This window comes from Leuciscus leuciscus (genome assembly GCF_965113295.1).
Source record: "Leuciscus leuciscus genome assembly, chromosome: 15".
Classification (NCBI taxonomy): Eukaryota; Metazoa; Chordata; class Actinopteri; order Cypriniformes; family Leuciscidae; genus Leuciscus; species Leuciscus leuciscus.
In genome coordinates, this window is record NC_138739.1 from 20,643,976 (window position 1) to 20,669,917 (window position 25,942).

The 25,942-nt window shown below is 42.2% G+C and overlaps 2 protein-coding genes and 2 long non-coding RNA genes across 4 annotated transcripts in view; 2 read left to right on the forward strand and 2 right to left on the reverse strand.

The window, feature by feature from the left end:
- LOC309475587 (uncharacterized protein) overlaps positions 1 to 25,942 on the forward strand; it is a 454,091-nt gene that overhangs the window by 268,417 nt on the left and 159,732 nt on the right. The gene's annotated exons all lie outside the window — the stretch shown is intronic.
- Positions 834 to 1,817, forward strand: LOC309475679 (uncharacterized protein). Its single transcript, XM_082138603.1, has 3 exons — positions 834 to 909; positions 1,013 to 1,161; positions 1,344 to 1,817. The coding sequence occupies exons 1-3, from the start codon at positions 899 to 901 to the stop codon at positions 1,580 to 1,582; spliced, it is 399 nt and encodes a 132-aa protein (XP_081994729.1). The 5' UTR covers positions 834 to 898; the 3' UTR covers positions 1,583 to 1,817.
- On the reverse strand, positions 13,524 to 14,018 carry LOC309475723. Its single transcript, XR_014197813.1, has 2 exons — positions 13,937 to 14,018; positions 13,524 to 13,650 (listed from the first exon to the last, which is right to left on the reverse strand). It is a non-coding gene; the product is annotated as an uncharacterized lncRNA (long non-coding RNA).
- Positions 24,789 to 25,942, reverse strand: part of LOC309475713 — a 35,840-nt gene continuing 34,686 nt past the window's right edge. The window contains exon 3 of the long non-coding RNA XR_014197802.1: positions 24,789 to 25,025. This is a non-coding gene — a long non-coding RNA (uncharacterized lncRNA). The remainder of the gene's footprint in view (positions 25,026 to 25,942) is intronic.

The following is a 25,942-nucleotide window of genomic DNA, read 5'->3' on the forward strand; positions in this document are numbered from 1 at the left end:
TAAATGTGCAGGTATTTTGTACTTATACGTTTAATTAATTTAACAGAAATTGACTGTACATTTGCTATTATTAAGTACTTAATTAGAGATTGGTCAAAGTTGTGAAATTGGAAATGCAAAAATTAAAACTGTAAATATACAAACTTTGTATTTGAATTTATGTACTTAATGCATTTTTATACATAACTTCATAGATATTATACACAGAAAAACTATATATTAAAAGATAATTACTGTAGATAGACAGCATTATTATAAAATAACTTTATAAAACCCTAAATTTACAGTTTAACTTGAAAGTTAAATGTTTTTTTTTAATGTAATTTGATATAATTTATCCATTTTTCCACGGTTTAATAAGCCATTATCAACAGTAATGTACTGTAACTTAATTAATTTTGACTGTAAAGTCAATTCTGTATTTTCACTGTTTTTGCCTGTAATTTTGTGAAATGGTTATTTGCTGTAATTTAACGGAATCCGTCTGGAAACTTTGCTGCCAGAGATTTACCGTTTGTATACGGGATTTTTTTTTTTTTTTACAGTGTAGGCCTAGTAGCTATGGATTTGAATCATTTTACTAATATATAGGTAAACATATAGGTGAACATATATAGGTGCATATAGGTGAACATATAGGTGCATATATGTGCACATATAGGTGAACATATAGGTGCATATATAGGTGAACATATAGGTGCATATATGTGCATATATGTACATATAATATAGGAAAACGGCCAATTTTATATATGTCACATATATTAAAAACCTATATCAAAACCTATATTAAAACATATATGTTTATATAGGTTCTTTCCATACATCGTCACTTGAGGCATTTCACAGCCTTATTCTGCGTTTTGCCCCAAAGAACGTTGTTTTCCCTTTCATAGGGATGTTGTGCAGGTAAAAGGCATAATGTCATATTTAGCAATATTACAAAAAAAAAAAAAAAAATTCTTACTGTCTACAAATATTCCTTATTTTATGTGTTGTTCTCCGTTTAAAGGTTGTATCTCGCAGCCATGCACTACAATGAAAATTCTGACCGTCACCAGGCAACAACAACTGCAGGACAGGCTGTGTTCAAATTCGTTTTTCCGAAGTCCAAAAAGGGGGAATGCACAGCAAAGCCAGTGAAAATCGACCCAACATACAGTAAGATGAACAAATAATTTTTTATTTACAACAATATAAAGCTAATAAATAACTGTAAGAAATAAACGAGGAAATAAATATTACTAAACATTACACAAGAAAATTGCACAGCAAAGGTTGATTGTTTATCAATAGTTATATAAAACAATAAAGTGACTTTAGGTTTTCATCTCTTCTTACAGACTATGTCGATGAGCTTATCAGTCTGCTGGTAAATAAAGTCTTTCTGGACCCAACACCATACACAGAAGAGCTGCATGCAGTCCCCATTCCCCCACCTCTGTCTTCAGAGTATGAAAAACCATCAAAGGAAGAGGTGATTGCACGCCATGTGTCCCGCTTCAGTCAAGGGGGGGCGGAATCCAACATACTGGCCAGTTGGATCTGGAAACTGCTGGCGGATCCGGTCAACAACACATGACGGGATGACAACCCTCATATCTCGTCCTAGGTAGCCCCAGCACCAGCTGACAAAGCTACGGTAGCCCAGATAACGAAAACGTCTATGGCAGGAAATCACAATGTTGTGTGTTTGAAACATTTGATTTTACAGGAAAATGATACATGTCGTTTGAAAATATTGATTTTATAAATACATTGAAACAGAAAGATAATTATTTGTGAATATCTTATATTTCTTTTATTCGTTATATCTGTTTGCTATGTAACTGATTTTACAAAAGTTATTTCACTCATCAACCTTTTTGAACAATAAATAAAAACTTACTCTGCTTCAGTTCTGCGTCTCACTGCTCCATAGTCAGCTCTATAAATATTATGTATATTTTGTAAAGTGAATGCATTTAAGCAATTTGGTTCGAACCCTGGATGCAGAACCATGCATGTAGGTGGGTCCGGAATCTGCATCATTTGATGCACAACCTAAACATATTTGTTAGACAATAAGTAACATTCACGTTCTGTTGGCATTTTAACACAGTTGCCACATGTACACCTAAAGAAAACGATACACTGAGTAAACTAAGTTCTCTTACGAGAGGTTCTCTCGTATTGCGTAAGTAGCTTACGCATCGGGAAAGTCTTCTTTCTTCGAGATCTGAAGCCAAAAATTATCCTTAATTTTGTATTTATTGTCAACGCAGTGCGGCAGCTAGCAAACCATAGCAGGCTGAACAAGCGTGCTCATTGGTTGCCTGGCGGCAACTGCTTAAGCCTATCAGTGAGCCCTGCGTAACTTCACATCCAATGAGGGCGCTTCGCGCCCTCCACACCCCTCTAACCGTCAAGATGGGTGTGGCCAGTGTGTATATAAGCAAGGCTCACAGGCTGAGAATCTGATTTTCTTGTCTTCAGCGAAGCTCTTCGCATCGCTGGATCTTGAGAGCCGCCGCCGTTGAAACCAGCGACCAGCAAGCTTAGGACAGCGCCTGAGGAAGCCGGCCGCCTTCGCCGCCTTCAGCCATCCGTGCCTGCTACGCTATCCGGCGACATATCCTTTTTCATTGCTGTGTGTGTTCGCCCCGCGACACACACTCTCTCTCATTTCTAAAAGAGCACGAGGCGTTTTTCTAAAAATGCCTCGTTTTTCCTGCGGTTCTTGCCGCGCGCCGCTCAGCAACGGAGACCGCCATCTCATTTGCGCTCTCTGCCTGGGCCGTGATCACGCTGCTGCCGCACTCTCTTCGGGCGGCTGCCCTGAGTGCGAGGAACTATCAATGTCGACCCTGCGGGCTCGGCTTGAAGTTTTTGACAATGCTGTCACTCCGCTTGTCCCTGTCGGGCCGCGCAAGAAGAAGCGCCGCTCGCAGCGACCACCGGAGAATGAGGAAGCGCCCAGAAGCTCGCCGGAGCCCCTCCCTCGAGCTTCTCTTTCGCCCTCTCCGCCCCCCCTCTCGGCCGCTCAACCGCCGGCTCTCGCCCGCGCCGCCGCCGCTTCTGGGGACGAGGCGGATGTGTTCGAGGAACATGCCGCTGACAGCTGTTCCATCCTGGCCTCGGACAGCGAGGAATGGTCCACCGCCTCCTCTTCAGTCCAGGAGTCCGGCCGCACTCGAGTGGGCGAGGACGCGGAGCTCTTACGCCTCCTCACCCGGGCTGTCGATCAGCTGGGCCTCGAGTGGGCTCCCCCTAGTGAGCCAGCGCCGAACAGGCTCGACGGCTGCTTTCTGCATCGCCGCCGCCGATCGCCAGTGTCCAGGACCGCACCCTTCCTGCCCGAGCTCCACAGCGAGCTCTCTAAATCGTGGAACGCACCTTTCTCCGCGAGGGTTTCTTCACACGCCTCATCGACGCTCTCACAGGTTGACGGCGCCGTTGAGAAGGGGTATAATGCCATTCCCCCCGTGGAAGAGGCGGTCGCAGCGCACCTTTGCCCGCCCTCTGGCTGGCGCTCAAAGGCTGCCCTGCCGTCTAAGGCCTGCAGAACCACATCAGCTCTCGTCGGCCGCGCTTTCTCCGCCGCCGGACAGGCTGCCTCTGCCCTTCACTCTATGGCCGTGCTGCAGATCCTTCAAGCGAATCTCCTCCGCGACTTGGACGAGAAGAGCAGGGATTCTGCGTTGGTAACGGATTTGAGGAGCGCGACGGACCTTTCCCTTCGCGCCACGAAATCCGCTGCACAGGCCCTGGGACGGTGCATGTCCTCTCTGACGGTCACAGAGAGGCATCTCTGGCTGACGCTCGCCGACATGAGGGAGTCAGAGCGCGCGGTGTTTCTCAACGCCCCCCTCTCCCCCACCGGCCTTTTCGGCCCAGCGGTTAACGGGATCGTAGACCGCTTCTCGGAGGTTCAGAAAACCACTCAGGCAATGAACCTTTTTCTGCCTCGACGCTCTAGCTCTGCCGCACGCCGCCCTCGCGATCAGCCTGCGCGAAGCTCCAACCAGCGTCCAGCTCAACCTCCTTCTTCGCAGCGACGACAGGGCGGCCGCCCTCGTTCGCGCTCGAACAGCCGCTCGAACAGCCGAAACAGACCGCCTCCTCCCCGGGGACCCCGGCAGAGGATCGCGGTGAAACCCGAGCCCGCAAAGTCTTCCTAGCCAGAGGGAAGAAAAGACGGATGTGTCCCGCTGCGGCCGGACCGCCGTTGAAACATTATATCCTGTCAGTCCCCGTGGCCACGGCTACTGCAGATGTTCATCCCGCAGCCAACGAGCCGGTAAAATTACCCTCTCGCCTGCACTCAACCGCCGTTTTCACGGCGAACCAGAGAAATCTCAAAAAGTGCATAATGTCTGGTTACACGGCTCGCGCCGCATATGTTTCAGATGCAGTAAATGTGCCCACTTTTCTGTGTTCACCTCTGCACCTAAGCACTATAAACCCCGTGTCTATCACAGAGCCCACTCTCATAAAGCAGCCACCGGCTGCTCGAGTGATAGAAGTAGGTCACGTGTCCGCTTCGCAGTGCCCACACCTACTCACTGCTCTATCTGTCACACGGCCCCTCACGACCGGTCATGTTCCAAATACAAATGCTGTGCCCGCTCCCCTGCGCTCACACATTATCACGAACACTCCGCCCCCGCCCTTGCGCGTCGAGTCTCACACTATTCGTTCCCCGTCCATAGCCACCGGGACGTTATGTGTAAAACAGCCGGCTATCGCTGTGAGCGACCCGCCGTGTCTAAGCACAGAGAGCGCGCGCGCTGCGCCCGCCCCTCCGTTTCGAGCTCTCGAGCCCGCTACGCGCGGCAATCAGAGCCCGGAGGCCATTCTGCCCCTGGCGACACATGCGAAAGCGTGGGAAGCGATTCCAGGTGCATCAGAATGGGTGCTAAGCACAGTAAAACACGGCTATACTCTGCAGTTCGCTCGCCGCCCTCCGCGCTTTCGAGCGCGTACCGAGACGAGAGTGAACGAGGAAGTAGCACACCTACTTCGTGCAGAAATAGCGTCACTTCTGTGCAAAGGGGCTATAGAACCGGTTCCCCCTTCTATGAGCGAGTCAGGCTTTTACAGCCGTTATTTTCTCGTTCCCAAGAAGGACGGAGCTCTCAGACCGATTTTGGATCTGAGATATTTGAACAAAGCTCTTATGAAAAGACCGTTCAAAATGCTCACGACCAGACAGATCCTCGCGCAAATTCGCCCGAGAGACTGGTCTATCTCCCTCGATCTGAAAGACGCATACTTCCAGATCCAGATAATACCCCGTCACAGGCCATTCTTGAGATTCGCCTTCGACGGCCAGGTTTATCAGTACACCGTCCTACCATTCGGCCTGTCTTTGGCACCTCGCACATTCACGAAGTGCATGGACACGGCTCTCGCTCCCCTGAGAGGGCAGGGTATGCGAATTTTGAATTATTTGGACGATTGGCTGATTCTAGCACAGTCAGAGGCCGAGCTCATCGCTCACAGAGCAGTGCTTCTCAGCCATTTGAACAGCCTGGGGCTCACGGTCAACTGGACCAAGAGCTCATTAGTGCCCAGTCAATCAACCTCGTTTCTGGGCTTGGAACTGGACACTGTGGCAATGACGGCCCGCTTGTCACCACAGCGCGCGCGCCGCATTCGACGCCTAGCCGCGTCCCTCCGGCCGGGCAGCATCGTTTTTCAGAGGATGCTGGGTTGTATGGCTTCAGCTGCCGCAGTGCTTCAGCTGGGTCTATTACATATGCGCCCGCTACAGCGCTGGCTGAATGCCCGAGTGCCTCGCAGAGCCTGGACCTCCGGCGGCATTCGAATCAGAGTGACTCAGAGCTGCGTTTCAGCACTGAAGCCCTGGTTAGCGGCCGACTGGTACCAGCAAGGGGTAACAATGGGAGCCATCTCACACCGCAAAGTTATCTCGACAGACGCTTCCACCTCAGGTTGGGGCGCTCTTTTCGAGGGCAAGCCGGTCTTTGGCCTGTGGTCAGACCAGGAGAAATGCCTCCACATAAATTGTTTGGAGATGATAGCGGTCGAGAACGCGCTCAAGCGCTTTCTCCCATTCATACGGGATCACCATGTACTAGTCCGTTCGGACAACATGTCTGTGGTGTCCTATGTGAACCGACAGGGCGGTGTCAGGTCCAGGAACCTGTGCAAACTGACAGAACGCCTTCTCGTGTGGGCTCACCGCTCGTTGCGCTCCCTGAGAGCAGCGCACGTGCCGGGCCACCTGAATGTCGGCCCAGACAGACTGTCCAGGAACATCATTCCCCCGGGAGAATGGTCCCTGCACCCTCAGACAGTCCAGATCCTCTGGCGCCTGTTCGGCAGAGCGGAAGTCGACCTCTTCGCGTCACAAGACAACGCGCACTGCCCGATATTCTTCTCAAAAAGCGAGGACGCGCTGTCCCAAGCCTGGCCCAGCCTCCCGCTTTACGCTTTCCCTCCCATCTCCCTGCTACCGCAGGTCCTAGCGAGAATCAGGGAAACGCACCACCCAGTGCTTCTTATAGCTCCTCGTTGGGAGAACCAAGTCTGGTACCCAGAGCTAGTGAGGCTGTCGCACTCACCCCCATGGCCGATCCCGCTGAGAAAGGACCTCCTCTCTCAAGCCGGAGGATCGATCTGGCATCCCCGTCCGGAGAGATGGTCTCTACATGCATGGGTGATCAACGGATACCCGTTGACCTGCCAGAAGGGGTATTGAACACGATCGCGCAGTCTAGAGCCCCCTCTACGAGGCGGCTCTATGTCTCTAAATGGTCTGTGTTCACTAAATGGTGCGCTACCAAGAGCTTGGATCCACAAGCATGTGGTGTCCCGCGGGTGCTCTCCTTCCTACAGGAGCTGTTGGATAAGGGCAGGTCCCCTTCCACGCTCAAAGTTTATGTGCCGGCTATCGCAGCGTTCGCTCAGACGACGCTCGGCCGCGCAATAGGAAGGAACGAGCTTATCATTCGTTTCCTCAGAGGAGCCAGACGGATGAATCCCCCGCGGCCCCCCTCGGTTCCTATTTGGGATCTGTCCTTGGTCCTGGAGGCCCTGAAGGCTTTTCCCTTTGAACCGCTTGAATCCGTGGATTCTAAGTATCTTTCGCTCAAAACCGTTTTTCTGATTGCTCTGTCATCAGTAAAACGTGTGGGGGATTTGCACGCGCTATCTGTTAGCCCTGCATGTCTTGAGTTCGGACCGAATGACTCGAAAGTCATCCTCAGACCGAGACACGGTTACATCCCCAAGGCGATTGGAACCCCCTTTAGGGCTCAAATCATCTCCCTTTCGGCTCTGCCAGCATCCGATAACGGAGACAGTGATAACCTCCTATGCCCTGTTAGGGCGTTGAGAGTTTACATCACGCGCTCCGCCGCTTTCAGGCGTTCCGAGCAGCTCTTCGTTTCTTTCGGCGGGCGCACCAAGGGTCTCGCCGCCTCGAAACAGAGCCTGTCCAGGTGGATTGTGGACGCGATTGCAGCAGCTTACGCCTCCAAACACCTGCAGTGTCCTTTGGGTATCAGAGCCCACTCCACTAGAGGCATGGCCTCTTCGTGGGCCTGGTCCAGCGGAATTTCTATTCACGATATTTGTATGGCGGCGGGCTGGGCCTCCCCATCGACATTCGTGAGGTTTTATAACCTAGAAGTTCCTGCCTTGCAGGCTAAACTGTTATCAATATGAATAAGCTGTACGCTCTGTCCAGTCACTTATGCGCAGACTACGCTTGCATACTGGTTATATTTCTGGTATGGCACCAGGGGAAGGAGAGTTTGGTGTTCAGACCGGCTGTGCCGTTCTATCCCTTATTTCCCTCTGCGCGCTGTGTATCGGTGTTGGCCCGCTCTGCTGGCCGCTTCTCTTACACTCTACCGCGCGAGGGCTTATTCTCCCCATAAATAGATTGCGCTCTGCTCTGTTTATTCTCCCTTATTCGTGCTAATGTATTATGTGGGCCCGCTCCGCCGGCCTCATTACTTACATGAATATGAATGGACCGGCTGTGCCGCTCTATCTACTCATAAAATGAAGTGTTTTTGTACATGTGTTGGCCCGTTTCATCTACCGGCCACCTGTTCCAGCGTTATGTTTTTCCCCGGTCTCCCTGGGATTCATATGCTGCATGCTCGGCGCGCACGGCGTTGACAAGGGGTTCCCGATGCGTAAGCTACTTACGCAATACGAGAGAACCTCTCGTAAGAGAACGTACTCGGTTACTATCGTAACCTCGGTTCTCTCTAGAAGAGGGAACGAGTATTGCGTAACCTGCCGTGTCGCGCCACGAGCTTTTGCGCTTCAGACTACGAAAACCAGATTCTCAGCCTGTGAGCCTTGCTTATATACACACTGGCCACACCCATCTTGACGGTTAGAGGGGTGTGGAGGGCGCGAAGCGCCCTCATTGGATGTGAAGTTACGCAGGGCTCACTGATAGGCTTAAGCAGTTGCCGCCAGGCAACCAATGAGCACGCTTGTTCAGCCTGCTATGGTTTGCTAGCTGCCGCACTGCGTTGACAATAAATACAAAATTAAGGATAATTTTTGGCTTCAGATCTCGAAGAAAGAAGACTTTCCCGATGCGTAAGCTACTTACGCAATACTCGTTCCCTCTTCTAGAGAGAACCGAGGTTACGATAGTAACCGAGTACGTTTTGTGAATAGATAAACGGCTGTTTTTTATATCGATAAAACAATAACTTTAAAAAACGGTATTACTCTGTCATTTATTTAGTTATATTAAATGTTCAATCAGAAGAAAACCGTATCTCAAAAGCTAACAAGCAGCAGTAGCATTTTCAAGTAACAGCGTATCGAAATTCTTATATAATAATAGTAGAATAGAATAGAATGGAATAGAATAATAATAATAAAATAAATGTACCATTCAGAAACGTTTTGTAAGAGCCGTGTTTGCGGAGGTTCTGCTTGACTCTCTTCATTGCCGCTTTCTGGGTCTGATTCTGGCTCAAACTGATACGGCAGTATCGACACCATTATTTACATTTGACTGGAGCACATGCAACTTTCGCCCGTAAAGGTAATGGGCGTGAAGTTTCCGGACAACATGCACTACGCAGTTTAGCCAATTACAACACACCGGCCCAACTAACCAATCTGAGCCCATTGCCTGTTTCTGAGGGAGTGGTTTCATAGAATCAGAAGTCAACCGGTCGTTCGAATGACAGAGGAGAAAGCGGCTTACAATAAAGGTGAAATTTATGAAAAATAAGGCTTTAAAAAAAACAAAAAAACACGAAGACATGTTATATTGCACCCCATAAACACAATCATGCAAAGAAAAAAAGCAGTCAACCACCCCTTTAAAAAGGTCATATGACAGACAGTAAGCCATAGCAAATGCGTGCAGTTCGGTTAACGACACCGAAAGTGTTAAACGGGTGGAAAAAATCCACTCATCGCTGAGAAATAATAAGGAGAATAAAGATTAAAATAATTTTCTTCACGTTGAGAGTTCATGATGTGTTTAAGCTAATGAAGATGATCAGTGCGGTGGAGTTAAGGTCATTGAAATATAAAGGCTCTATCTTATTAAACTGCTCCGTTTGGGCAGCGCTTCGGTGACCCGGCAAAGCATATGCTTGGATATTAATTTTATTATTTTGTATTAGGACAAGAAAATAAAACGTTACCGTTAAGTGAAGAGCCAATATTCTCTCAGTTTCTAAACGTTTGCATGAAGTCATTTTTTAACGGTCTGACTCGACTATTTCTGAGTGCGAGCGTTGCTCAGCTCCCATGATTGGTTTCGCTCGTTCTTCATCGATCTCTGCAATAGTACAGTAGACACGTGGTTCTAGAGCTCTATGGTAAAGTAGGATGTCGGAATGACAAGCCAACGCTGTTAATCGTTACCAAAGCTTACAAACAGACGGTGAATCTCTTCCGCCTGATACTGGACTTTGGAGTTGTACCATGATGTGACAGACAACCAGCTTAACAGAAAGTCGAAGTCTAAATTCTCTTCTTAGACAAGACTTCAAGTAAGTTTGAATAATTTCTCGATTACAGGTATTAAGGAAATAAAGTAGGCATTTTATAATGTTTGTGCAACTTTGATTTAAATTTGAAATTACAACAGGCGGGCTTATTATACGGAATTGTTTGTAGTCTACTTCAACAGATGATGAAGCTGCTAGAAAATAACAAATCTTTTGAAGGCCATGGCCATGGATGTTAAAACATGCCTATTTATTTACCATGATTATTAAAAAACCTTTTACATTTAGGCACATATGTTTGATGGTGCTAAATTGAAAGTAGCTATGGCCTATGGCCTAGGCCTATATCATTTTTAATCCGACCTTCAGAGATAAACAACATCATATAGTGATGTTAATTCGTGTCAAACAAAACTTTAACCAAACTCTGCTAAATATAATATCTGCTTAATATAGTATTCGGTTCACACAAAAATGAATTATATAATACATGTATGAGTGACCATAATTCAGGTTACGTTCTTGTTAGAACACGTAAATGTTAGAACATTTTTAGCATTTTGAAAATAATTAAATAGATTGTAAACTTGAAGTTATAATAAACAGTTTTGAAATAAATATGAGTGTATGATATTAAACTGCAATACAGAAAGCCCCCTCAATGTTTTAAGAATAGTGATAATAATATCTGTTTCCTAATGTTCTTATATTTAGATAGAATGGAAGCCAGTTTAATCTTATTGAATGATCTGAAATGATTAGGTACCATAGGACCATTTTGTTGCAATACATGGCTGTATATTTGTAACATCCCACATGGAAAGAACCTATATGAGGATATATGTGCATATATGAAACCTATATGCAGTTTATATGCACATATATGCTGCATATATAGCCTACAGCATATATGCACATATATGATAATATATATGCTGCATATATACGTATATATGCCACATACTGTATAGGCAAAATTGAGGTGCATATACAGGCCATATAGGTCTCCTGTATTGCTTCTTTATATCCACATATAAGCCCTATGTACATACAAGATATGTCTCCTATATAGCTCATGGCAGGATTTGGTCATTTTGTAGCTCATATCTCACTTTGGCAACTGTCATACATGATGCCTAGCTCAGATAGGCACATCTATCAATTCGAAGCTCACGGAGCTGAGAAGATCAAAAAGATAAATTGTTTTGTTTGTTTGTTTTTTTTTGTTTTTTTTTTGTCTTATTTTTGTTCTTGTACTATTTGATTGTTCTTAAGTAAATAAATAATGTACATTTCTTCATTTTGGGCTTTTATTTATGTTGTAGCTATGGATTTTAATAATTTTACTAATATATAGGTAAACATATAGGTGCATATATAGGTGAACATATGGGTGCATATCAGAGCATATGAGCGGAGTGGAGCGGTGAGAATCTCCGCTCATCGCTCACGGAACTGTTCACCCCTCCGCTCCCCCGCTCAAAGCTACATCAGGCCGCTCCGCTCATTTTCGCTCAGCGCTCAACGCAGTTTGCTTCGCGCTCCACTCAAATCGCCCCCCGCTCGCTCCAAAAAAGGAAAAAAATCTACATGTATATCACTTGTAGCGGTCCCCAACCTTTTTTGCGTCACGGACCGGTTTAATATCAGACAATATTTTCACGGACCGGCCAAGGTGTGGCGGATAAATACAACAAAATAAAATGATACGCACGGCATAAAAAATTGGGTATTTTTTTTAAATAGCCTATAATAATAAACGTGAATCCAATATGTGTAGGCCATACTAGCAACTTTATTAGCAGCGTCCTCTAACATCGCGCCTAAAGACAACTGAAAGTCTGAACACAAACAAAATGCCCCCAAAAGAAAAAAAATCTCCATGTTTTCGGTGCTGATGCGTTCATAACATAAGGGTGGCGCTGCCAATAACGCACCTAAAAGCTGTCACAACGAACCGGCAAAATTAATGATTATGTATAATATGTAAAATATAGCAGGAGACATTTTAATTGTTTACTAATAAACCATTTTTTTTTATGTCTGTGGCTGGAAAGATGCTGACTCGCGATCTTCGCAGTATTGAACGCCCCAGAGAGAAATGCACATTTCATACGGATTCAAGAGAGCAGTCTGTTTTCTTTCGTTTTGAATTGTTCTGTTTAAAAGTAGACATTTCAGGCTTTATATATATGTCTCAGGTCTGTCAGGCAAGTAGGCTATACGCTGAGTTTCGGTTCATTTATGAGACAAACTCCAGGTTCACCCGCCGGCGCCTTCGTGTCGTGATTATCTAATATATTTACTTATTTATTAAATCCAGAAAATTGGTTGATGAAACACTGATCAAAATTAAGATACAATTAATACAAAACGAAATTAAATTTAAAGACAGGCTTTGTGCTTTCTGTTTGAGGTCTCAGTGAAAGTTTTAAAGCAGTCTTTTAGTGCCGCTGTCAGAGCGCTCACGTCCGTAACGGAGAACTGTCCCATCTGTAACATTGTTTTAGTTTTTTTTGTGTGAAACAAATTTCTAAATAAATGCGACTTATAGTCCAGTGCGACGGCTATGCCTATATATGTTTTTTGTTCTTCATGGCGCATTTTTTGACTGATGCGTGGCGTGAGCGGAGCGGAATTGGAGCGGGAAATAGTGCGACGCTCCGTCCTTTTGAAATTGCCGCTCTGCGCTCTGTCCAAGATCCGCCCGCTCGCGCTCCCCGCTCGCTCCCGCTCCACTCCGCTCACATGCTCTGGTGCATATATATGTGCATATATGCACACATATATACATGCATATATGTACCTATATAGGTACATGTATGCACGTATACAGTATATTATGTACATATATGTACACATATGTGCATATATGTACATATAATATAGGAAAATGGCCAATTTTATATATGTCAAATATATTCAAAACCTATATCAAACATATTTGTTTATAGGTTCTTTCCATGTGGGATCTCAGTAACATTGTCATCTCCATGTCATGCTGAACTGATTGTTTTCACAAAGATCCCAGTTGATCTGTTGGCACTGGTTGTTTAGCTGCAGTATGTCAGAAGAGCGAGGAAAGGACTCTCTCTCTAAGATGAGTCTCTCAGAGAAACTGAGGTAAGACATGTTAGTTCTTCACCCTGCAAGATTTTTCCTCTTAATGTGAAGCACGGTTCTGATACTCACCAACTTTAAGCGACGCACCATATGCGACTATTTTTAAACTTTATTAAAAAGTTTTGCCCTCAGTGGCTTTTTGCACCAGTCTTAATTCTCATTGCTTACTGCCGCTCATGTCCAGTGGAGACGTGGTGTGAAATTAATGAGAAATAGTTTAATTAGAACAAAGCTTGTTCCCATTCAACTGAATCTCTGTGGAGTGACAGGATTTGTTTTAAGCTAATCAAATGTCAAACACTGCAAAATATAACTAATGTGTCTAAAGTATTATAGCATTATGTTTGATAATTTCTCTTTCTACAGTTAAGAATAATCATTCATATAGTTTTAATATTTAGTGAGATTGAGACAGGAATATGAGACAAATGAACCTCTTGTAGTAAAGTGTTGTTTTTTTTCTCTGTTCTTGGTGTTATTAGTAAAAGATCAGACTCACATGTGTCCAGCTCTGTGTCTGTGAAGAGTGACCGTTCAAAAGGTGGTGTACCAAACTTCAGTGAGAAAACACCATCATCTACCAAAAGGTATTTCATGTGCTTTACATTTTAGCATTGTGTTTGCTAATTTCTCCACTTTTGGTGTATGTGAGACAACTTGACTGAATAAAACAAATCAAGAAGGAGATGTCTGTTTCACTCTTTAACAATTTCAGTCTGGAGTTTATTTCCAGTAGCACAATTACACAGGCAGACACCGCGGGGCATATATTCACCATGGAAAGATAATGCCACCAAACCTCCTGTAGTAAAATGTTTTTTTCCTCTCTGTTCCTTGCATCATTAGTGAAAGATCTGACTCACATGTGTCCAGCTCTGTGTCTGTGAAGAGTGACCGTTCAAAAGGTGGTGTACCAAACTTCAGTGAGGAAACACCATCATCTACCAAAAGGTATTTCATGTGCTTTAAATTTTAGTGTTGCATTTGCTAATTTCTCCACTGTGGTGAGATGTCTGGTAAGCTGTTTCACTCTATCATTAGCCATTATTAGATTTTACTCGCCAGTGTGTGTGTTAGAGGCTAAGCATAAGTTTAGCATAGATATATTTTCACTCGCTGAACACTGAGTGCTTGAGAGCGATCTGTACCATTTCAATTCAGCTCAGTGGATGAGGATGGGGTCTCTGAGGAACAAAAGTGGGCGTTTCTAAATTGTGGGTGTTTTCAAACTGGTGGGTGTTTATAAATCATGCAATGAATATTATGCCCTTTACCGGACCCCACCCCTAAACCCTACCCTCACTGTGATGTGGGCAAATCACTGTCGAAAACACCCCTCTGTTTATGGCCTCACCCACTGATCTGGCAACTTCTATTACTGTCCTGCAGAGTATTTGATGTACCGTAAACTCCCATGACGCACCGTCGCTTTACTGAGTTGTGTTTCTCGTGCACACGCAAAGAGAGAGAGAGAAAGAGAGTCTTACGCAGAATCGACGCACTATATGTAAAATATATTCTTTGTTGTATTTTCCTGTCAAAATAACAGCATTCATTTGGAATTATTCAGCTTTTAAGAACAAGAAGAAGATATGCCGGATTCTCCGGTAGTGGGCGGAAATAACGTGCAAACGGCAATCTCATAGGCTGGCGCTTATTACCGTCCATTTTTTTATTTCAGCAAATCTGTTTGAGTGAACGCTGACAACATGATTAACCTTTTCACATGCAAGTTTAAAATATTCTGGCTGACCCCCCAGCGTGAGTTTTTCAAGGTGACCATTATTTAGAACCTGTCACTTTATTGTTTCCATGGTGATGCATCATTGCTTGTCACGTGACACTCCGCAACCACAACAGCACTGAATGAATGATGGTCTGCTTTTATGTCATTTTTCCTTTGTTATTCAAAATATTCACACATTTTTTAGCTATAGCATGAAATATCTGATATTCCGATTGTCAAATATGTGCAAGTGGATGTGTTTTATAAGTGAGTGAGTGAGTGAACCTGGCCGGTGAACTGGGAGCAGAATAGAGTAAACTTTAAAGCTACTTACACAATGTGTATCTGATATGAATAAAATGTGTCATCTAATTATAATGGAAAGGATTATTATTCCACTTCCATAGATATCAGTGTGTATTTTACAAACTCAAATTCATTGTTTTGCTAGTACGCATGTGATTTTAAATGTCTGAAACCTAAAATAAACATTATGTGGTTCAAAACACTGAATAGTTGTGATATAAGACATAGCTGAGTGCGTCCGTCCCTGGCTCAGCGCCAGCCAAAGCGCAAGTTTAGCAGTTGAGTTTAGTTTGGCGAATGGATAGGGATACCCTGTATATACAGTTGGGAGAACAAGTATTTGATCAACTGCCAATTTTGCAGGTTTTCCCACTTACAAAGCATGTAGAAGTCTGTAATTTGTATCATAGGTACTCTTCAACTGTGAGTGATGGAATATAAAACTTAAAATAATTTGAAGTAATTAATCTGCTTTTTATTGCATAACATAAGTATTTGATACATCAGAAAAGCAGAGCTTAATATTTGGTGCAGAAACCTTTGTTTGCAATTACAGAGATCATATGTTTCCTGTAGTTCTTGACCAGGTTTGCACACACTGCAGCAGGGATTTTGGCCCACTCCTCCATACAAACCTTCTCCAGATCCTTCAGGTTTCGGGGCTGTCGCTGGGCAATACAGACTTTCAGCTCCCTCCAAAGATTTTCTATTGGGTTCAGGCCTGGAGACTGGCTAGGCCACTCCAGGACCTTGATATGCTTATACGGAGCCACTCCTTAGTTGCCCTGGCTGTGTGTTTCGGGTTGTTGTCATGCTGGAAGACCCAGCCACGACCCATCTTCAATGCTCTTACTGAGGGAAGGAGGTTGTTGGCCAAGATCTTGCGATACATGGCCCCATCCATCCATCCATCCATCCTCCCCTCAATATGGTGCAGTCGTCCTGTCCCCTTTGCCGCAAAGCATCCCCAAAGAATGATGTTTCCACCTCCATGCTTCATGGTTGGGATGGTGTTCTTGGGGTTGTACTCATCCTTCTTCTTCCTCCAAACACGGCGATTGGAGTTTAGACCAAAAAGCTCTATTTTTGTCTCATCAGACCACAGGACCTTCTCCCATTCCTCCTCTGGATCATCCAGATGGTCATTGGCAAACTTCAGATGGGCCTGGACATGCGCTGGATTGAGCAGGGGGACCTTGCGTGCGCTGCAGGATTTTAATCCATGACGGTGTAATGTGTGTTACTAATGGTTTTCTTTGAGACTGTGGTCCCAGCTCTCTTCAGGTCATTGACCAGTTCCTGCCGTGTAGTTCTGGGCTGATCCCTCATCTTCCTCATGATCATTGATGTCCCACGAGGTGAGATCTTGCATGGTGCCCCAGAACGAGGGAGATTGACCATCATCTTGAACTTCTTCCATTTTCTAATAATTGCGTCAACAGTTGTTGCCTTCTCACCAAGCTGCTTGCCTATTGTCCTGTAGCCCATCCCAGCCTTGTGCAGGTCTACAATTTTATCCCTGATGTCCTTACACAGCTCTCTGGTCTTGGCCATTGTGGAGAGGTTGGAGTCTGTTTAATTGAGTGAGATCACGGCGATTGCACAGTAGGAACGTATAACAGTGTGTGTCTATGGCTTTCCGATCTATGGCGCTCAATGTTCCATTCGGCGACGAGACTGACAAGCACGACAGATAGCACACGTGTATACGTGCGTGTACGTCTCCATTTGTTTTATATGGAGACGTACACGCAAATATCACGTCACTTAGACACGTCAATAACGTGTAGCTGTTGATCTTTACAGACGTGACGGCGGCGTCACGTTAGAAGTTAACGTGTGGATTATGTCTGTAAATAGGAACGTCTGGAGAATGTCAGTAACCAAACAGTTAACTGGTCCCATTGACTTCCATAGTATTTTTTTTTTCCTACTATGGAAGTCAATGGGACCAGTTAACTGTTTGGTTACTGACATTCTTCGAAATATCTTCCTTTGTGTTCAGCAGAAGAAATACATTCATGCAGGTTTGAAACAACTTAAGGGTGAGTATATGATGACAGAATTTTCATTTTAAAGTGAAGTATCCCTTTAATGTCTGCACGTCTGCCCGTCTGCCACGATATAAGTTTACAAACGTGAATTTGTGCATCTCCCATACTTCTGGAGCTAATTTTCATTATTTTCTCATACATTTACTGTTATTGACATTATCATAGATAATCTTATTTTGGCAGTTTATGTAGGACTACGTTTGATTTACTTATTTCTACTTATTTCTATAATGCGAATGTCTGTTAAGTACATACATTTGGTATCCCAATGATAGATGTAACTTTGTAATAAAAGTCTATTGTCATGTATTTTGATTATTCAATCTTATGAGAGACAAATAAAATGGGCTAGTAAAATTCAGAAAAAGTGGGTCATATCATTATTTATAGCCAAGAAACTCTTGCTGTCATTAAGACATTAAAATGTTGCATGTCATGGGAACCAACAACAGCATTTAGGCTATACCCATATTTCTATTTATAACGCAGCCACTTTAAATTCACATAATGTTTCACTTCTGGGTAACAGAAATATACCGACGTACCCCTTCTCTCACGTAAAAATATATGTAAATAAATTATTAAAGACAACTGAACAGTCAGTAATAAAATAAGAACAAATACATAAATTACAAGCAAAGATGAATACTAAATAACAAAGTCTAACAGTAGTATTCAGGTACAGAAATGAATAATTAGTCCTAAATGTAAAATAACACTATTTGTTCACTGTATAAATTAAATATACGTAGGTTCATCTTTGTTAAAGCTGTATTTGGTTGTTTTATTAACATTAATGACATGGACAACAGCAGGAATATTAGGCTCCTGTGACTGTCACTTTAAGACCAAATGCATGGACCGAATAAACTGACAAACATCCAGTTTCTTTCTCAACTGTGCATTTATACATAAACGAGAGAATACTTGCTGAGATGAGTATTTTGACATCATTTTGTGTGTATGTGTCCGTAAATTGGCAAGACATAACACGTCCAAATGATAAACTTACACTCTATGATAGTTAAACTTGCCAGTTAATCCGCGAATCACATGCGTGCCATACCGTGCGGGGCCTGGTCACGGATCACGGATCAACTGCGATCTGTTGCACCCCTAGTTAGGTAAAAAAAAAAAAAAAAAAAAAAAATCAATAAATGCAGTATATTACAGTTATTGATGCACTTCTGAACTGTTAAGCCCTGCCTTAATACCCCCAAGAAACAAATCCTGGAGCCGCCACTGAGCATGACCAATGTAATCCAATTATTATGTGTATGATACTTAAATCAATCAAACAGAGTGTTTTAACCACACAAACAGTTCAGCTCAATTTGAACGAAGCACCCAAAGATTATTTCTGCTCCTTTCAAGGGTGCAAGAATCAGTTCCCGCCCCAAGTGTAAAGCCAAACGTGATTGGTTGTAGCGAGAACGTGCTACGATTGGCCAGCTCAATGTGGACGTTATCTGATTGGCTTGAGTAAACGGTGGGTGGAGTCAAATTATTTGTGGATTTGTCTGCACATGTTTCAAAATCCACAGATGCGTGAGGGGATTTACAAATGCACAGAAAGCGGTTCAAAAATAATGGCCAGGCAGAGTTGTATGTGTGTAAAATAATAAAACATTTGTAAATGTTTTTTTATTTCCAAATCTCATTTTATTTATTTTGTGAATTTTTATAATTTTTTGTGAAACTCTTTACATTTATTTGTGGATCTTAATCTATTTATTTGTGAATTTGATACATTTTTGTGAATCTCTTTACATTTATTTGTGAATATTAAACTGTTTATTTGGAATAATGCAACAATTCTAACCCCATACCCAGTAATGTTTTTTATTACTTGAAGTGCTGTCTTTGTAATGTTTGTTTACTTTGTAATCTTTTACCTATTTAAGGGATTCTTCACCGATTAGCATTAAACTTTGTATCAGTAGAAAACCTGAAGTATTTTCGAATTACAGTGCTTCCTGGCGACTGTAGAACGCAAAAGCCGAATCCTGGGCATTTTGGGTGATCTCGAAATCCTGGCCGGACATGTCCGAAGATCCCGGGCAGACTTGAGCTGGGGTCACGATAGGCTCACGATAAAACAGCGTTTTAGTTGTATCATTTCTTTCAATACTGCCCTCTGTAACCGGTAGGCGTGGCTTGGGAGTGGCCTCGTAGGGCAGCGAAGCGAGTGCATTCTGGGAGTTGTTGTCTTTCATCCACATGAGCCAAAAAAAAAATTTCTGCACTCTAAAAAATGCCCAATTTTGGGTCAAATATGGACAAACTCAAACATTGGGTTAAACATTTTATTAAAAAAATGTAACCCAATGGCTGGGTTTGTCCATATTTGACCCACATTTGGGTTAAAACAACCCAGCATTTTTTAGAGTGTGGCTTTTCTCAGTCAACTTCTAAAATAATTACCCATTTCTACTAGATAAATGACCCAATTTAAATACACATTCATCTTTCCAGCGGTGAAATATCCCTTAAAGAGATTAGCCAATCACCTCTGTTTAGTGACCAAAACTGACGAGTTTGTGATCGTGAGACCCGCTTTAAACGATCGGCATGAGGACCTCAACGCGACATAGATTCCTAAAATGAACGGGTAAAATATAAAGTAAAGGGTTAAATAGAATAATCAAATGTATTGCTAAACTATTATATAAATGACCAATAACCAATTGGCATTCTAACCTAAATTCGATGTCATGATAAAATGGAGTCAGATGAGTTTAATTGGAATTAAAATTGGAATTAAAACTTTGCCACAATGAAAAGACAGGAACACACATTAAACCTTCACCGCTTAGTGGAAACTGTCATTGGACCGATTGGACAGGCCTTACACTCAGGCAGCCACTAGGGGGCATAAATTTACCAAAAAAGATCATGCAACCAAACATGAATAAATCCATCTATCAGTGACAAATACACAACTATACTGTATTTAATTACCATTTGAAGCATTAAACGTCCTAAATGAGACTGAAGTATCTCCTGTAGTGAAGTGTTTTTTTCTCTCTGTTCTTTGTTTCATCAGTGTAAGATCAAGTTCACATGTGTCCAGCTCTGTGTCTGTGAAGAGTGACCGTTCAAAACATGGTGACCAACCAAACTTCAGTGAGGAAACACCATCACCAACCAAAAGGTATTTCATGTGTTTCTTATTTTTGGTCACAGACTGTGTTAGAAAGTGTATTGATGAATAATTATCTTAAAGCTGTATCGTTCTAATATTTACCAGAGTATTTTTTTTTTTGTATTTTTTTTTTTTTGCTAAAAATATTTACTGGACATTTTGGTAATATTTCTCCTGGAAATGCAGTCTTTTGATTTATTTTGTTCGCTAGCAGGCGTCAATATGAAACATTAGATTCAGATTTCCAGACTGACAGGAAACACAAGAATTTCATAGACAATCTCCTGTGGATCTTCCAGGTAGGAAAACTTTCTTAAATTGTCATAAATATTTAATAAGTATAACAAACAAATGGATTATTTATCATGTATTATTTAATTTCTAATTATTTGTGACCATTTACTTTTCATTTTAAGAACTCATAAAACAAGAATGAAAATGTGAAAATTGTTTATTTTTATTTATAACGACAGCTTAATAATGCATAATAAAAATGCATAATAATGACAGCTAATAATTTATTTATTTTTATTTTAACAGATTTTTTTAACTTTTACTTATTTATTATTATTATTATTATTATTATTATTATGCCTATTATTATTATTATTATTATTAGTTTAAACCAAATGTACATGTATGGATTTATTATTATTATTATTATTATTATTATTGTTTATTTTAAATTTTTTTGCTTTGTTTGTAGAATCTTGAGAGCAAAATAATCACCTATTTGAAAAATGAGTTGGACAAGTTTAAGAAAATATTACAAAAAGATGATATAGGATGCTTAGTGAAGGACTTTAATGAGAACAGATGCAGTATTAAAGAAGCAGCTCTTGATCTCACACTACACTACCTGAGAGAGATGAAGCAAGATGAAGCTGCTGATACTCTAGAAGGTAAGAGACTCATGACCATCTGTCAGATTATCACTTATAAATGTAGGAGAGAAAATAAAATATCTGTATTTGTTCCTGTGTTTAGATGAGCTGATCTTCATTCATCAGCTAAAATGTGGCCTAAAGAAGAAGTATCAATGTGTGTTTGAAGGAATTGCAAAGCACGGTGACTCCACACTTCTGAATAACATCTACACAGATCTCTATATCACTCAGGGTTGTAGTGAACAGATCAATACTGAACATGAGGTCAGACAAATTGAAGTTGCTTCCAGGCATCATGAATCACAAGAGATACCAGTTCAATGCACATATTTGTTTGAAGCACCTGAACAACACAAGGAGATCAGAACTGTACTGACAAAAGGAGTTGCTGGCATCGGAAAATCTGTCTCTGTGCAAAAGTTTGTTCTGGACTGGGCCGAAGGAAAAGAAAATCAAGATATAAACTTCATATTTCCTCTCCCATTCAGAGAGATGAACTTAAAGGAGAAAGAAACACAAAGTTTGATGGATCTTATATCTACATTTTTCCCAGAGACAAAAGGACTGAACCTTACAAGAAGGAATCGATTCAAAGTCCTGTTCATCCTTGATGGTTTGGATGAATGTCGTCTTCCTCTAAACTTTGATGGTAATGAAACGTGGCGTGATGTATCGTCACCAGCCACTCTGGATGTTCTTCTGACAAACCTCATCAAGGGAAATCTGCTTCCTTCTGCTCTCATCTGGATCACCACCAGACCAGCAGCTGCCATTAAGATTCCTCCTGACTGTATCGACCGCGTGACAGAGATACGAGGATTCAATGACGCACAAAAGGAAGAGTATTTCAAAAGAAGATTCACAGATGAGAATCAGGCCAATGAAATCATTGATCATGTTAAACAATCAAAGAGTCTCTTCATCATGTGCCACATCCCAGTCTTCTGCTGGATTTCAGCCACTGTTCTCCAGAACATTTTGGAGGAGAAAAGAAATAATGATGTAAAACACAATCAGGCTGATGAAGCCTCTAAAACACTGCAGGAATCAAATACGGAAGACACTCCCAAGACTCTGACGCAAATGTACACACACTTTCTCCGCTTTCAGATCCAGCAGAGCAGACGAAAGTATGATGGAGAATACACACCAGATGTTTCCTGGGATGAAGATGCCATCCTTTCATTGGGAAAACTGGCATTTCATCAGCTGGAAAGAAACAACCTGATCTTCTATGAGACAGACCTTAAAGACTGTGGTATTGACGTCTATAAAGCATCAGTGTATTCAGGCATGTGTACCCAGATCTTTAAGGAGGAAACAGGGATCACTGTTGGTACCACATACTGCTTTGTTCACTTGAGCATTCAAGAGTTTATTGCAGGCCTTTATGCACATCTGTTTCAAGACATCAACAAGAAGAGTGTGTTTAATCAAGAGTCTGCAGAAGAGGAAAACAAAAATAAAGCCATGATTGATTTGCTCAAGACTGCAGTGGACAAGGCGCTCGAGAGTGACACTGGACACCTGGACCTTTTCCTTCGCTTCCTCCTCGGTCTGTCACTCCAGTCCAATCGGCGACTCTTACGAGGACTGTTGACACAGCAAGAAGACAATGACCAGAGCAAAAAGGAGATAGTGCAGTACATCAAGGAGAAATTTGAAGATAATCTGTCTCCAGAAAGATCCATCAATCTGTTCTACTGTCTGAATGAACTGAGTGATCAAAGTCTGGTGAAAGAGATTCAGACCCACTTTAGAGAAGGAAGTCTCTCATCTGCTGATCTTTCACCTGCCCAGTGGTCTGCTTTGGCCTTTGTGTTGTTGACATCAGAGGAGGAGATGGAGGAGTTTGAGCTTCAGAAATTCAAGAAATCAGACGAGTGTCTCTTCAGACTGTTGGAAGTTGTGAAAATCTCCAAAAAAGCCCTGTAAGTAATTTAAAGCAGAGGTCTTCAACCCGGCCCTGAAGGCCCACTGTCCTACATAGTGTATATCTAACCTGCTTTATCTTGTGATTTTCAAGTAATCCTGGAGATCTTGATTAGCTGGTTCAGATGTGATAATTAAGGTTGGAGCTAAACTCTGCAGGACACTGGGCCTCCAGGAGCCAGGTTGAAGACATGATTTTATGATTAAAAATTAATCACAAACCTCCATAAGAAATTATTAATCATATACCAGATATAAGTATATACTGTAATGTCTGAAGAACGACAGGCAGTCGTAACGGAGAACAAATGTATCACAGGCGCACCAGCCTAACTCACTCTCTAGTTCCTCGTCCCCGCTTTGAAACCCTATGAATTAACCCTATGAATGCCGGTGCAAAATAAAACAGCAATTTCACAACAATTATAAAGAGTCTGTGTTCTACACTACTAATGTTATTTAACCATATTTATTTACAATTTTTATGGTTAACTATAACCATTGTTGATTATTAAGATAGTAAAAAATGTGTAAAATAGTTTTAAGCACATAGGACATTCTGTTTTTCAACAATTGTTTTTGTAGAGGAAGAAACACAACACCATTAAAATTAAATTCTGCAAATCATATTGACATACAGCGAGTCGAGGTTGTATTCTGCTTGCATCTATATAGTATGCATCATTATTAGGGAGTACTAAATTTGATCTCTTAATATCACTGCAGTTAAACATATAGCTTTGTTTTTTACGTTGAGTGTTTTACAATGTCCAGCCATTTTATCTTTGATTTTCTTATTTTGAGAGGTAATCTAAATATTTGTAGCTAGGAAAAGGTGTAAAATTGACAGATCTGTGCTGTAGTTCTATGGATGTTTTGCCCTCCAGATCTCTGTACGAGTCATGTGACAAAATATATACTTATGTCGCCCACATCAAATCATCATTAACTCCCAGATTATCTACCTCTGCAGACTCATTAAGAAAGTTAAATCAAACTCCTTTTGATTAAAGGTGCCATTTGTAAGAATTGAGGTAAAAATATCCAAAAGATGAGCTACACGCATCAGAAGATGAGAAGAAATAAGGGCGATGATATCATTAAAAAAATGACAAGTTATAGTGCTGCAGAGATATCAACCTGAATTAGCATGCTAAATTACTAGCCACAGCCCGACAGGTGTCATAATACCAGTTTCGGCCATGGGAGGCGGTATGCGGGCAACATAACCACCAGCCAAACTGCAATACACGAATAACTCGCACGGCTTGTGGGCGTACTTGAACCTGATGTCAATCGTGTGGAAAGTACAGCCCACTACTACATTTCAGTTCAGGGAAGAGAGCGGAAGAATGGCTGAAGCCCTTGGCAAGAGACCCTTAGGCCGGTGACACACTGGATGCGTGGCGTAAGCGTCTCAGCTGCGTGGCGTGGCGTGTCCGTTTTTATTTCGGCTCCCATGTTAACAGGTTAGAGTTTGCACACTGCCTGCGTGACACGCACGTCCCGCGCGGAAACGCGTGCATGCTAGAAATAGAACCAACGCCTATTTTTAACGCGACACGCAAGCGTCTTGGAAGCGTTTCCATGCAAAATTGAATAGGAAAATCTGTTTATATGTCATTTTGACACGAATACATATTAATAAATGTCATTTTGATGTTTAATAGTGTCTAGGTTTTGACATAAATGCAAATATAAATGTAATTTTACTAAATATTATCGATTTTCAAATACTGCACCTGTCAATACAGAACAAAATATTACGTTGCCTATTTTGCCGTCAACACTGCCGACGTTGTCTTTGCTGCTATATATTTATGTTTAAAATGAAGTATAGACCTTCCACAACTCTCTCCCCATATGTCAAATATATCACCAATGAGGCTTATCATATGTCACCTAGCAGCAGCAGCGCCGCGTCAGACACGCTTCTGGTGTGCAAAGACATGGAAAACGCCACGCTCACGCCACGCAGCCAGTGTGTCACCGGCCTTACCACCACCACAACCACCCGCTGCAGGGAAAAAACCGCGCTCGGAATCGCAAATAAAATCTGATAAAAAAAGGAACAGAACCAGAGTAAATATTGCCACTGCTTTCCATCGCTGGAGACAACAACTAGTTTTCCCTAGGAGCATAGAGACTATGCCGTTTCTCGGTTGTTACTCTAGAGTAGACCAACTTACTTTCTGGAGGTATACTGCCCCCATCTGGTATGGAATGTGGAGTATGAATTGATTTTATTGGCGGACATTACACAAGGCACCTTTAAAGATTACAGTTATTTTATTCAATCATGTTTGTTTGTTTTTATGTAGCAGAATGAGATTAACTGTATTGTCAGTGTAGCCCACCACACTAGAATATATTTATTGTTTGTTTAAAACTACTAAATGGGTAATTCAAAAATATTTCTATATAGCAAATCCATTGTTTGTATTAAATTTTACTTTATTTCTAAATTATTTATTGTAGGTTAAATGATTGTGACTTGACAGACAAAAGCTGTTCAAGTCTGGCTAAAGCTCTCAACTCAGATAATAATCTGGAAGAGCTGAATATGAACAATAATAATCTACAGGATTTAGGAGTAATTCATCTCTGCTCTGGACTGAAGAGTGTAAAGTGTAAATTGGAGATACTGAGGTAAGGTGTGATTTAGATATCCTTTACAAAGTTTGTGTATAAATAGATTTCAATACCATTAATTAATTAACATAAATTGTGACGACTAAAAATTAGTTTACCACTACTATACCATCTACTTTTTTCAGAAACAAATATGGTCAATTTACATTGCCTTCATGACCATAATG

Coding starts and splice junctions, on each gene's coding strand:
- LOC309475679 (XM_082138603.1), top strand. Junction 1,162..1,343: donor GAAAATCGACCCAACATACA/GTAAGATGAACA, acceptor CTCTTCTTACAG/ACTATGTCGATGAGCTTATC.